Here is a 14,423-nt window from a genome sequence, read left to right as displayed (position 1 = left end):
TTTGCAGCCTCGCACCTTAGTGAACGGGTGAATCTGAAACTAAGCGAGTAATAGTTGTAGAGACATACATACCTGTCGACCCATACGGTCCATACGGCGTACAGCCGTTTCAATACGGGCATTTTTGTCCTTCTTTGCGTGTCTCCCTTGTGATGGGACTTCGTAGGATGAACATTTGAGATTTATAAGGGGCACGGGGTGACCAATAAGGTCTGAATTGGTGTGTAATAAGGTAGGCACTGATAAGGGGTTGACAGGTATGTTAATATAGCCCCTTTTCAGAAGCGACCTGGACACTCATAGCTCAACGAAGTGGTTTATATGTCAATTATAGCAGGCAAATACTCTAAAAGCATGTTTCTACATGTGGGGGAAAACCCGGAAGACCTGGAGAAAAATTCACTTGACCTGGGGGATAAAGATACGCAAACTTCAAATGTGCAGGCGTCAGGGTCAGGATCGAACCGACGAACTTCTGTATACCAGGGGAGGTTGTTAACATCTCACCACCTCAGTGGATGAGTGGAATCACGGTGGCGTGCACCCCTAATGCTCAAAGCCACGGATTCCTTCCCTGAAGAAGGTGCACTTCTTCAAAGTGGATTTTTTTTTTAAAGATGACCCACAGTGACTGCCACTCCCCAAACCAAGCAATGGACCATATCCCGAATAACCGCATTCTACAACCCCGAAGCTATCGCATGGTTCACAAGCTTAAAACCTTGGAAGAATTACCCAAAACATCAGCCTATGTAACTCCCTTTGTGTTTGTCTCTGTTATACAGCAGTGTTGACGAATGTGCGGAGTTAAAACATATATTGGCCGCAGACTTACAATTTTCAATAAAATACTCATACCCGTCAACTCCTTATGAGTGCCTATCTTATTACAGACCTTATTGGTCTTCCCGTGCCATAATAAATCTCAATGTTCATCCTACAAAGTCTCCCATCACAAGGGAGAAACACAAACATAGACTAAAACATTGCTCGTATTGAAACGGCTGTACGTCGTATGGACCTGAAAACTAAATTTCCCTGTACAAGAATACGGGCAAACCGTATGGGTTTACAGGTATGAATACCAAACTGTAACTTGTTTATTATTTGATGGACAACAATTTCAGCAGGAAAATTATGGATCGGTTCCAGCTCTTGAGGGGAGAGTGGCGGCACGGTGATGAGGCTGCTGATAGCGGCTTTGCGAGTAGTGTGCGTGCGGTTAGCGTACTTGTGCTATGAACTTGGTAACTTGTGTTAACATATGATTCCCGGCCACAGCTATTAACCGCATAAAACCGTAGAAAAAGTGGCGATTGAACACATTCCTGCGGAGGGAGCTGGGGGGAACGTTGGGTTGCTCGGTCAATGGCCAGGGTCAACGGCGGCGTGGTGTAATCCGCAAATATACCCGACTGTGAGGGCGGGCACAAGCCGGCGTGAGTAGGTTAAACGTTGAGTTTTATAAGGGCACCACGGGGTGACCAGCCCCTCCCCACCCAGCCCCACCCCTCCCACCCCCCACCCAGCCCCACCCTCCCCACCCAGCCCCTCCCCACCCTCCCCAGCCCCTCCCCACCCTCCCCACCCAGCCCCTCCCTCCCCACCCAGCCCCTCCCTCCCCACCCTCCCCTCCCCACCAAGCCCCTCCCCACCCTCCCCACCCAGCCCCTCCCTCCCCACCAAGCCCCTCCCCACCCAGCCCCTCCTTCCCCACCCAGCCCCTCCCCATCCTCCCCACCCAGCCCCTCCCCACCCAGCCCCTCCCCACCCTCCCCTCCCCACCCAGCCCCTCCCTCCCCACCCAGCCCCTCCCCACCCTCCCCACCCAGCCCCTCCCTCCCCACCCAGCCCCTCCCCACCCTCCCCTCCCCACCCAGCCCCTCCCTCCCCACCCAGCCCCTCCCCACCCAGCCCCACCCCTCTCCACCCAGCCCCACCCCTCCCATGTTTGGATGCACGACGGACGGACACAATAATCCCCTGTGGGCTGCTGGTGTAGTAACCAGGAGGTTCCTACACAGTATATCTGAACCGAACCTACAACCCATAACATGGCCAACCCCCGGCACTGACCCAGCGTGAAGTATGGTCAAACCGCCATAAATTACGTGGCGTGGCCTTCATCCAGCCGTGGATTGACAAAAGGCTGCGGATGATTACTCGTTTATATCTTTCTCGGTTTCATAATTATCAGCGGGACTTGGAAAAACAATTGCGGCTGGGGTTCGCCTGGCAATAGCCCTTCCACTGGTCTAAAAATATCACCCACTCAACGTGCAGCAAACCTCGCTGCCAGTCATGAATTTGACTATTTTGTTGTTGTTGTTGTGTTCCATACAGAACCATTAACATAGCGTGTCAATCCATACGGTTTACCCCGTATTCTTGTACAGGGATATTACATTTTTCAGGTTCAGACGGCGAACAGACGTTTCAATAAAGTCACATATATATATTTTTTTTATTATTTCTTTGCGTTTCTCCCTTGCGATGGGACTTTGTAGGATGAACGTTGATATTTTTCAGGGCACTGGGTGACCAATTTGGTATGAATTGGTCTGGAATAATTGTAGGCACTGATAAGGGTTTGACAGGTATGCATTAACCAAAGGCTTAGCTTATAAAGGGCGAGTGTTGCATGCATTTCACTCAGTCATCACCGCGCCCCTCGAATATTTTTTTCCCGCCATTTCCTCCACTGTTACTGTAACAATTTCGATAACAATCTTTGATTTGAAGCTTTCCTATCTCTACCACGTGACCGATAACTGACATTTTATTTCCCGCCAAATGCGGCGGTGGGGTGGGGGCTATTTTGTTTGTTCGGGGGGGGAGGGAGGGGGATTCGATCGCGAGATTGGTCGTCTAATTACATCGACCGCCGCGCACGAGCCAATCAGAATCAACTTATTTTCTTCCCGCCAACAACAGTTGTGGGGGGAGGGGGGTGTCTGGCTGTAGTGGGGGGGGGCGGGGCGGGGTGCGAGGTTGTTTTTCTCGCTCGGCGATCGCGAGAAACCTGTCGGCCTTTACCACGTGACGCACTCGGACCAATGAGAATTGTGGGTTATTTTTTTTCTTTAACGACACAATCCGCCAACCGAAGCAGCTTCGGATTCGCTCCCGAGTGGTCACGAGGTGGCCCGGTCACGTGACGACAACGCAAGAAAACCAATCACAAGCTAATTATATTTCCCGCCAACGGTACGAGAGCCGTTGCAGCTTTGCTCGGTGGTGGGGGGTGGGGGTTGGGGGAGGCGGGGCCGTCCGCCAGGCCCGTCGCCCCCGTCACGTGACACGCGCGGGCCAATAAAAAAGCGACTTGGAGTTGCTTTCCCGCCAAAAGCTTGCAAGCCTCTGCAACCTTTCCACCCCCTCTTGTCCACACCGCCTCGCTCTTTGTTGCAACCCCGCTGGTTGCGCGTGCGCGCACGAGAGGGCGAGTTCAGCTCCCACCACCCGCACGGCCGCGCTCCGGGCCTCCCCTTTTTTTTCTGCTGCTGCTGTCGTCGTCGCGTCCCACAGTGGGGGGGGTGGTGGTGGGGGTAGCCGCGCCGAGCCAACCAGCAGCAGCATCAGCAGCAGCAGGAGGAGGTTGTTGTGGGGGGTGGGTGGCGCGGCGTTAATAACAGTCGCGCACCGCGGAGCGGCGTCTTCAGTCCTCAACTTGCGCGAGAGACGGGAGCTGTGCGAGCCATGGCGGAGGTGAGAGCTGTTCGTCTCTTTTTTTTCTCCCCCCACCCCCCCTCACCTTCACCTTCACGGCCTCTCTTAAGACCCCCCGCCGTAGCGGTGTACGATTCGTGGCGGGTTCCCGTGGCCGCGAGCAAGAATCCTGAGGTGAAGTCGACGTTCATAAATTGATAAAATAAAACAATAAAATTCTCACGACGTTTCGGCCTTGTGTTGTGGCCGAAACGTCGTGAGAATTTTATTGTGTTATTTTTATCAATTTATTATTTTATTCTCATTCTACGTGACTTTACCGAAAGAACCAAATAAGATGAATCCTTGCAGTCACGAAAGCTTTAAGTCGAAATTTTAAGTCTACGTTATTAGGCTTGTGGGCAAGCTGGCGGCCAATTCGCTTTGACGGTGAATGGCGAGGTTTTGTTGGGGAGCCGTTGGGTTTTGCTGTTGCACTAATACGAGGGATAAATTTGTGTTGAGCATGATAAAGAAAAAAACAAAAACTCTATAGCCTCGTCATTATCAGTACCCCTCCAACAAAGAATCTATATACAAGGCAACGTTTTGAACAACGGCCCTTGAGAGCGCAGATGCTGCTGACCCGAGGGGAATGGTTCCGTAGTTTCCCTCTCCATTTATTGCAAAATTTTTGTATGAAAGTAAGATTAAATTTGTGTGTATTTGGTTAGTAATGTGATTTATGCTTTGTTGTTTTTTTTCCATGCGAAGGTGTGTGTTTGTGAATGGCTGGCTGTGACGAGGGAAAAATGAAAAAAATGTATAATTTTTTTGGGCGGGTGCTGAGCGCGCGCTTTTGCTTCGGCTCGAATCGCGTTTAATTCAAACATTTTTTTCTTACGGTAATGTCTCAACGAAGTAGATAATTACCTGTTCATTCATGATTATTCGCGAAATCGAGACAATAGCGTGTAAATATGCTAAATAGGACTGCGGATAAATATATTAATAAATGCGTAATGCTGCGGTCTTAATAGCCGTTGACTCGTGTTTTAAATTTTACAAATACATTTTGAGGCATTTTATCGCGATAACAAGAGTATAAAATAACTACTATAATCCGTAAAAATACGTGACGGCGGATATTATGTGAAATACATGTAACAATGATTAGTATTACCATGTCGATTATATCTGCAGTAATATCGGTACATTATCGCGTTACGTGTAAAAAGAAATTAAGCTTATACTTTCGTGAGTAATATTGCAGATAAACATTGCCACGTTTTTGTGTGTCAAGAGGGTTGTTGGTGGGGCGGGTGGGTCCTTCATTGTCTGTGAACAAAAGCGCGTGGTCGCGTCAAGTGTAAAGAATAAAGCGGCAGCCGTATAACCCACAGTGGTATTCGAAACCGCTTATTACAATCACGTTTTTAATAAATACATTGGCATATAATTTGCAAATGTTAGCGAACGGGTGAAAATATAGAACACTTTGGGCGTATCGACCAAGCAGAAAGCATTCATTTTCGTCAACCAAGTGTCTACGTTTTTTTTGGTTTAAGAAATAAAAAATTGGCCGCTTTTTATTTTATCTTAATCTCCACGGCCTTATCGCAAACTACAATAACACTCGGGGCATTCCTACAAAGATAGCTGGGCGACCTGCGAGTTTTTCGTTGCTTTCGTGAGAACAATGAAACCAAATTGTTGATTCAACGCTGGACGTAGAGAGATATGGAGGTGGGGTGGGGGGTTACGTAAACGTCGCCCTTCCCGCCGAAATTATATTAGACAATAAAATAAATAACGCGAACACGTGTGTTTTTTTTATTCTGGCGGGAAATAAAACAGGGGCTTTTTTTTCTCTTTGCAAGCCTGTCCCAATGCGTTTTATGAACATCAATCTTCCGTTATGCACTCGTGAAGTACTGCTGTTGACGTCCTTTTATTGCCATTGTGTTGTACGCACGTGGTGTGTGTGGGGGGGGTTGTGCTTGCGTTATACACGGTAATTCTCTGTTTTCCCGTCGTGATCTGTCCACTGCTGGATGAAGAGCATTTACCGCCCTCTCGCGATTGTAATAACCCTGACTTGGGAACCTGCGCACGAGGCGAGTCCCCTCGCCACAGCTCCACCTGAAAGCAATTCCCCCTTTGCCTTACAATCCGGTCACTATTCACCACCTGACATCATCCCTTCGAGCGATGTGGCTTGTCCGAGCCCGTTTGCGTGAATGTGCAGTATTTCACCTGCGTATGTTCTGTAATCTATGCCTCCCGTCTACCTAGACGTAATTCAAATGTTCGTGTCATAAATTGTGCGTGCATTTGTCGGTGTGCCCCTTGTTACGTGCAGTTGGTTGCCTTTGTGTGTGCGAGAAATTGCGTATTTGTGTGTGTTTTTTTAAAATCTGCGAATACCTCGTATTCAATTTTTAATTAGTCATTCCTTTGTTAAGCCCTGCTGCTGTTGGTTGTGGTGTGATGCCTAATTTACGTGCTCTCGTATTCGCGTGCATGGGCGTGGTGTCGCCGTACGAGCATTGTGGTGTGCCTTGCGATGTCCCTGTTTGCTGCATGCGATTTGTGTTTACACTTTACACAGATTTGTCCGAAAAATAATCGCAAATCTGTACTTTCGCCTTGACGGATGGGTAATTGATATGCTAATGTAATTTGTGCATCGGCTGAGACGCGTGTGAACGTGTCCACATGTCGCCTATTGTGGAGACAGATTTAATTACTCCCCTACTCCAAACCGTCGCATTCAAAATGCCCTTCTCGAACATTCTGTCCTGTGATTTCTTAGGGGTCTGTGCAATTCCCTAACCCTTTTCATTCGAAAGTTGGTAATATGGACATTGGTATACGATCATATAGCAGCCCTGTAGCTTCCAATTAAAGGGCTCTTTGGCCTAATATGGTGTGTATTTCTGCTGCATCCCTCGCCCCGTTTTAAGATTTCGGCATACAGAAAAGAACCTGTGCATTGCTGATTACATTTGACAAAATGTCTGGCGCACACACCCATGTCCGACATGTGAGCAAGCATACTGATGTGGCAACTGGTTAGCGCTTGTGGCTGCAAAAGGGGTTTGCCTCGAGTCTTCATCTGCCTTTTTATCAGCAATCCCTTAAGTTTTGGGCAGATCGGTGTAATCGACTTAAGTCTTTGTTTTAAAAATACACACCCAGTTCGTTAATACTGAAATTAAGATGTACAACATTAATTGAGCCCATTGTGGTATGGTACGTTAAAAATGAAATTCTGAACAACCTGGCATAACGTCAGCTACTAGACAAAGGCATGGGGGAAAAAAATCGAAGTGGCTTGCCACTTGCTTAAACCAATTCCACAGGTCCAATGCAGGAAACTTGAAAGCAACGGTAGGATTGTGAGGTTATTGATTGTTTTTGTGAGCTCATTGAATCTGCACAGCATTTTTGCCTTGACACTGGGTGTGACTGTTTGCCTTGAAATGTCAGACCGGCCTTTGCAGTTACTGACACTTGCTGTCTGAGCTTGAAAAGCCCAGGTCATAATTTCCAGCCCGTGCAGAGTCCTGGGAAGTTTTTTGGTTGGGCACCACTGCTGTGGAAAAATAGGGGAGTAGTGCTTCTGTGCAACGCTCATGGCAACAGATTATTAAGGTCGCCAGCCTTGGGCGGTGTTGCCATCTGCTTGGCCACCGAGATGCGATAAGGGTTTACAAAGAATCCCTTCAGGGCAGTAGTGCCTGCTTGGGTTACTGATATTTTCTGGCCCATAATGAAGGGGGGGAAAAAAGGTTCCTCGTATCTCTTGTTTTTAAAGGGTAGATTGGATGGAAAAAGTGGGTCGTTCTATAATGGAAGATAGTTTATTGAATGAGGATAAGGTTTGAGGAAAATTAATGGGCATTGTGTTGCAGTGAAGTAGTATTGCACAGCGATAGTGTTTTGATTTGTAGACAAAGGGGCACTTACAATACAATTTGGATTTATATAGAATATGAATGCCATACCATCTCAATATGCAGTACATAACAATGGAATATGGGCATCCTATTAAAAGGAGGCATATTTTTATTTAAAAATACTTATAGTGAGGAAAATGGGAAGGTCAAAGATCAGCCTTTCCTTCCAATTGGTTGTGGAGAATGTTTACAAGGGATACATAACTCATCTCTTGCTGATTAGTCCACATGTGCGTTGTACAACATGTACCTCAATTCTCTTTTGCCTTTTAGTTGGTAACTACGCTAAATTATTTCTGACCCATTTGAGATTTGGAAGAAAGCGTAGTTTTGTATGGTGTGAGAGTGATACTTGGAGGGTGCGTGAACTGTTCTATACCCAAAGTCAGTACCAATATGCACATTGACATGTGTAATTTTTGCCAATACTAGATTACTGCATTGCTCGTAATGACAACGGTTTACTAAAAACATCTGTCTTTTGTGAGTTTCTGTGGATAAGGGAGTCTGCATATATGCTTGGCTTTTAAATATAACTTAATAATTAAACTTGCTCAGACTTTCATTCATTTAACTGGGCATCATTAATATCTTAGCGAGGTTGGTGAGAGGATTTGACTGAAATATTTGTTGCACAATGGTGTGTTTTATAGCTATACTGTTTTGAGTGGTTAAAACAACGGCTGCAACCCTCAAGTTTCAAACCCTAAGCACGTTCAATTTGACCAACGCTGTCGTGTGTAGCTGATAATTCTGATTTGAAGTTAAGTAATCGGTTTGATCACTCGACTAATCGGATAACACCAAATAGTTAAGTCACCTTTGTTTCCACAATTTATGCGCTTGGTGGCATCGGCCATGGCCTTGTTGGGTGCGATTGGAAGGGTTTGCTTGCTTTTAGGATTAATGATGGTGGCCACTTTTTAAGGGATTAAGCCAATTGACAAGCAAGATAGTTGATTACGTTTTTTTGCTTTATCCAGTTATCCCAGTTCGAAAGTGCAAAATAATAGCTCTTCAGAAACAACAATTAAGCTGCCACTCCGCAATGACGATTGCCATTTCATCTTAAAACAAGCGCAGGTCTCAACTGATTCTATAAACAACCCTCGTGTGTGCTTGTGCGAGCAGCATCAGGAACTCGAGGCAATTGAGGTGAAGGAACTGAACAAGCGTGCGTCGGGCGCGGCGTACGAGGTGATCCTCAAGGAGCCCAGCACGGGCACACCGGCGCCACCCTTCTCACCCACGCGCAAAGACTGCTCGCTTGAGGAGATCCAGAAGAAGCTGCTTGCTGCTGAGGAGCGCAGGAAGGTACAGTGCCAACTGATCTGACGTCATTCCCACTGCTACGCTTTGTATTGCCATTGACGGGTTATCTTCCCTTAAATCAGGTGAGAGCTCATCAAGGTTCATTGGTTCTTTTCATAGAGACCTGAGTAGCAATGACGGTTTAGGAATGGTAGTTAATATTTCAGTGGTGTGTGAATTTAAATAATTTTCGCATGTTGATCTACTTTTACAAATGATTTGCAGAATTGGCTTCATTTTGTTTCCAGCATGTTTTGTCCTTTAGGCTGTGTTATATTTTCATTTCAAGTTCAAAGAACTTGGAACTTTTCAAATTAGTCTCCCTTAAAGAGACTTCAGTCTCAATGAGCTCTCAACTGAGTTAATAAACACTGCATTCGTCTCAGTCCTCGGAGCTGAATTGTTTAGTGCTACAATTCCACAACTTATTGAACAGGCTGCTTGGTTAATTGCAATAGAGTAATCTTCATAGGCTCTTCCCTGCTGTGTACAGTGCATGTGTCTAGTCAGATTTAGCCACTCGTTTCTACTATTTAAGAGAACCGTCTGTTTGGTACAATTGTATTGTCCCGAAGCCTTGGGGTTACTTGGCGTGGCATTTGTGCACTGCACCCGCATAGGGGGAGCCGCTTAAATGTCAACTCACCACTTCACGTCCATATCTACGAGCCTAGACAGGCACACGTCTGACTAATTATGTTGTTTTTATTATTTCAATTTCGACCTATGTTATAATAACTGCGCCAAGTGTAGTTACAACTATTTTTTGCTGTTAGCCTTTCAGTTTTGCTCGTATGCCTGTGGTTTTGTTTATGAACATTGCATGTAAGCTACAATCCCTTTGTAGCACCTCCATTTACTGAACAGGAGACGAGACCTTTGGGCACTTTAGTCTTGTGTATTAAATACGGACTGCAAATCCTAAAAACCGACTCCTTCTCACCCAGTCCCATGAGGCGCAGGTGCTGAAGCAGCTGGCGGAGAAGCGCGAGCACGAGAAGGAGGTGCTGCAGAAGGCCGAGGAGGAGAACCAGTCGTTCATGCGCCAGTCGGAGGAGAAACTGCAGAACAAGATGGGCTCCAACAAGGAGAACCGCGAGGCCCTGCTTGCTGCCAAGATGGAGAAGCTTCGCCAGTCTGTGAGCAGCTCTTCGCCCCGTGGTTTTCTACTGCATGGGCTGCACTACCCCTACCTAGCAAGGCTATATTAATGTCGCTCGGCTTTGGGATTTATTTGTAGCATAGTGTCCCGACATTGGTATTTAATGAGCACTTCTCCTTCTTGAGAGGTTGACAAGTTATTTATTTCTGAATGACGGTACCTAATTGGTTTTACATGGTGTCCATGTAAAAAATATATTACCCGTGTCTAAAATTGTAGAATTGCCCAGGACAGATTCAGCACAGATAGGGTTCTGATTATTCTAAAATGAGTTTGTAATGCTTATTATTCATTAACATAAAGCCATCTTGTGTGCCTGATCCCAGCTGGCTGGATAGTGCTAGGATGGGTGCACACGATGCATAAAAAAACAGTAGTAGGTTACTCTCAGCAGAGGGCAGTGCAGAAAAATATATTATTGTACTGGCACGATGCTGCAAAATCTGGCGGCCATCAACATCGCACGACAAGAATAGTCAAGTATGGTCAAATAACTCACGATATGCGTAGCATGGAGGCCCTCCATCATTGGAATGATGAAAGGGTCTTACATTGTAAACTTCAAGGCATTAATGGTACGAATATATTGTAATGCAGTATTAGGCAGCGTTTTGTGATGCCACAGCGGTAACAGCTGTAATACATTGCACATTACAAACTGCAGGATACTACACTGAACACGCTGCATTGTGCACCCACACATTTCAGTGCCTGCTCCTGACCTATACCTGACGTACTTAACGTGTGGTGTTGGCCCTCAAAGCCTTTTGGGGTGGCGTACTGGCTGTTGCATGGACACACTAAATTACAAAAAGGGCTCTTGTGTAGCCTTCTGTTACTGCTACATCCCACATTCAAATGAAGATTGAATTGCATTGAGTGTGATAAGGGGGGTTTGGGGCTTATTGGGCTGGATTGGAGGGACCACCATTTAAAAAAAAAGCCTGAACCATCACACGATACAGTATGCTGCTTGTTGTATGACACCCCTAAAATGCGCGCGCATCTGTATTTGCAGGAGAAGCGTGCCGAGGAGGTGCGCAAAAACAAGGAGAAGTGCCCAGAGCCGTGCCGCCAATAGAGCAGCACTGCCTTGTCCCAATCTCCCTTTCCACCTCTCCGGCACGGTCGTCCTTGACCCATGGCACCACGGCCATGTGAAACGCCACACTTCGCCCCACTGCATGGGAAAACTCCACCCACCCCCCCCTGGCACTGAACATGCTTTTAGTGTCGCCATTGTCACCCATAGTGCAGGCGTGATGAGTTGATTTAGTCGGTTATCGGTTGAAATGTTGGCTGGATTCCAATTTATCCAAATGGATGTTCCATAGATACTGGGTTGCCGTATAAAGTGGAATGGAGGGAGGTTGCTTTGAACCTGAATTTGAGTGCGGCATTGACTTGCATGGGAGGGTTTGGGTTTTGCATATAGTTTTCCATTTCCCATCCCACATTGTGGTGTGATTTAATAAAATCGGTCAAATGTTTAAGTAACAGGTTAAAACTAATGCACAGGTTTGAAATGTGCCATTGGTAAAAACATGTTAATTGTAAGTACTGTGATGCACATGATTTCTTCCTGCTTTTATAATCCTGCAGCACAATTTGTGGAATAGTTGTATGTAAACAACAAAAAATACAACTCCATCTATTTTACTTGTCAATCGATGGAGGCAACTGGTGGACATCCCAAATTTACTAGTGAAAAGTTGTTTCTGCTGAGCCGTTGTGCCATGAGGGTTTAGTGAAGAGAGCGGAGGCCATTCCTATGACCTGCTATCCATGCTCTGGCCCTAAATTGTCTGGCTGTATATAAACTGCATTTCCTACACTCATGCTTAAGTCAAGTTGCCTGTCATTTACATGTATTTTTTTAAACCAGTGTTAGGTCCAGTACATTTAACAGTTAACTACAAAATGCACACGTGGGACATGGCAATTCCTAGGGCGGTAATACTTTATATGAAGGGAGATCAATGCTTTGCATTACAAAAAAAGAAATCGCAATGCTAAAATATTCTGCTTATTGGATGTCTCTGGCTTGTGATGTGCACTCAGTCTTGTAATTGCTTCACCTACATGCTTCTGTATTCTGCTCGTTGCTATATACGTGACATGAGAGGAAATGTGCTTATTGACGGGCACAATGTGTTTCCACCTACATTTAACTCGTGAAATTCGACTGATCACTAAAATCTCGAATAGGGTTACCGATTCGTCGTAATAAAACGCAAATATTGGCAAGATGTCGCATGTCCATTAAGTTTTATTCTTGGAAAAAAGGTAGCTGGAAACTGCCAAACTCCCAGAGCTGCTGCCATGTGTTTAAGGTGTCGTGTGGTTTGTAGCATTTACTCACGAGACTCTTGGAACACATTTCCCTTTCATGCTATATATAATCGAGACTCTGTCCGAGGTGGAATTGAGCTTCATGACATCACAGCTGCATGATCCGGCTGTGAGGAAACTACGTTTGGCATCTGCCATTAAACTTTTGGGAGCTGGCTTTGAAATGGTGAAATGTTTTTGAAATGCATATGGCTGCAATAACTCCTCAAACGGAGTTCCACCTCACGTTAGGGTGCATTTCATGCTTGTACATGCCTTGCAGCCATTAAAAACACCGTAAATTCCTAATGGTATTCCTTCACAGCCTGATCGTGACGCAGGGATAATTACGTGGTCACGTAACATTCTTGGAAAACTAAAAGTGTTTTTTCCACTCGTGATTACCATTTCATTTATATACGGCAACGCCATTTATCGCGATGTGTGCCCTCTGCAAGTTGATTCATTGTCTCGGCAGACCTGTGACGCTTGCTCAAGACCAGTGCTGTACAGCCCCTGCGCCTTGTGGGGTTGTTAGTGGTTACCTTGTTAAAACTGTCATATGTGAAGACGTTGCCCTGAGTGCTTTTCGCCACATCTTGCCTCCTTACACCGCTCTGCGGTCTTGCACTAGGTCACGCTTAAGGCCTTGGTACGTTCGGACGTGCCAACACTGCTTTGGGCCTAATGAGCACGTACATTTATGCCGATTTGTAATGGTCTTGGACAACTGGTCAAATTGTAAGCAATGCTTATGTTGGAAGTTATTTCTTGGAAAGTCTTCAAAAGACTAATATGCTTCTGCAGAAATCGGTCACCTAAAGGTATGCAAGACAATATACTCAAAATTTATAGACTGAAAGTTTGAGGACCAAAAGCTATTAGTCTTTTGTTGGATGAATGTTAGATGCCAAAGAAGTTTGCCTGCTCGTGATTTTTCCGTGCATGACTTGACCCCATGTGCAGCTGCAGAGTGGGCCTCAGAGCGTGGTTGCTGGGTTCGTGGCTGGATTATTTTGGGACGTGGTTAAGTTTAAGCTCTTTACCTTGTAGCGTGTTGTGTTCGTTTTGATAATAAACTTCGTGTGACACTGCCTCACGATGTGCGTGTATGTCGTGAATGGTCATGGGTGCCAGTTGTAAAATAAAGTAACCACTTGTTGAGCCACTACACCGCATTTGTTTGAAAGATGTGCATCCTGTTATTAAATAATTTGTGCAAGAATCCCAATATAAATGGGATTTTTCCAACTTCAAGGGATCATTCATGCTCTTTGGATCTTTTGGTAAAGTCACGTAGGTAGACGATGATCTGCTATAACGATGTGGTTTCTAACTACCATGGGGTCGATGAAAGTTATTTTTTTTATATTTCTGCCGGCAATGTTCGGACATACTAATGCATGTTTAGTGTACTAATTCAGGCTAGTCGGAGGCACTCTTGTTTATTCCGGCCTTTGCAGCCATGGGGGATAACTACATACCAGGTCAGGACAGCCAACATGCTTCCAGATCCACAGCTTGAGAACACGAGTTCCACTCCAGATGGCAGCAGCCCCGATTAAGTAGGAGCTTGCCTTTATCCTCCCCAGCGTGGCCAGGCTCTGCCCTCGGCCTTACACCCCTCTGGATCCCCCAGAAGGCTCCGTGCCAAGCCCAAAGGCCCAACTAGTATAACGGGCTGCTACCCCCAATCCCATTGTCGACCAATCTCCCAGCGCCACGCGCTACACGGACTCATTAAATGTTACTACACATGTCCTGTACGTTGAACTTATTTCGCATCGTATGTAGCCGACAGCCTTAATTGGAGGTGTGGGGGAAGGACAAAAGCATCACTTTACCCTACATTGCGGGGATCACAAAAAAGATCTCCAAAATCTTGAATAAACACAAGATCCAGGTCCAATACAACACATTACATAAAATTCGTGATCTGGTTTCGTCTGTAAAAGATGTGATTCCGGACATACAGTACCCTGGCATCCACAAACTAAGTTGCCTTTGTG

General features: G+C 45.9%; 1 protein-coding gene across 1 annotated transcript; it reads left to right on the top strand.

The window, feature by feature from the left end:
• The first annotated feature begins 3,356 nt into the window (after positions 1 to 3,356).
• LOC116951625 (stathmin-1-A-like) lies at positions 3,357 to 13,508 on the top strand. The gene is made up of 4 exons (XM_032970406.2): positions 3,357 to 3,708; positions 8,742 to 8,924; positions 9,869 to 10,060; positions 11,102 to 13,508. Exons 1-4 carry the CDS (start codon positions 3,700 to 3,702, stop codon positions 11,162 to 11,164), a joined length of 447 nt encoding a protein of 148 aa, XP_032826297.1. The 5' UTR covers positions 3,357 to 3,699; the 3' UTR covers positions 11,165 to 13,508.
• Positions 13,509 to 14,423: the final 915 nt, after the last annotated feature.

This window comes from Petromyzon marinus, chromosome 43, assembly GCF_048934315.1.
Source record: "Petromyzon marinus isolate PM22_M1 ecotype Great Lakes invasive population chromosome 43, UKy_Petmar_22M1.pri1.0, whole genome shotgun sequence".
Classification (NCBI taxonomy): domain Eukaryota; kingdom Metazoa; phylum Chordata; class Hyperoartia; order Petromyzontiformes; family Petromyzontidae; genus Petromyzon; species Petromyzon marinus.
This window is presented reverse-complemented; position numbering and strand designations above follow the sequence as displayed.

Coding starts and splice junctions, on each gene's coding strand:
- LOC116951625 (XM_032970406.2), top strand. Junction 8,925..9,868: donor CTGCTGAGGAGCGCAGGAAG/GTACAGTGCCAA, acceptor CTTCTCACCCAG/TCCCATGAGGCGCAGGTGCT. Junction 10,061..11,101: donor TGGAGAAGCTTCGCCAGTCT/GTGAGCAGCTCT, acceptor CTGTATTTGCAG/GAGAAGCGTGCCGAGGAGGT.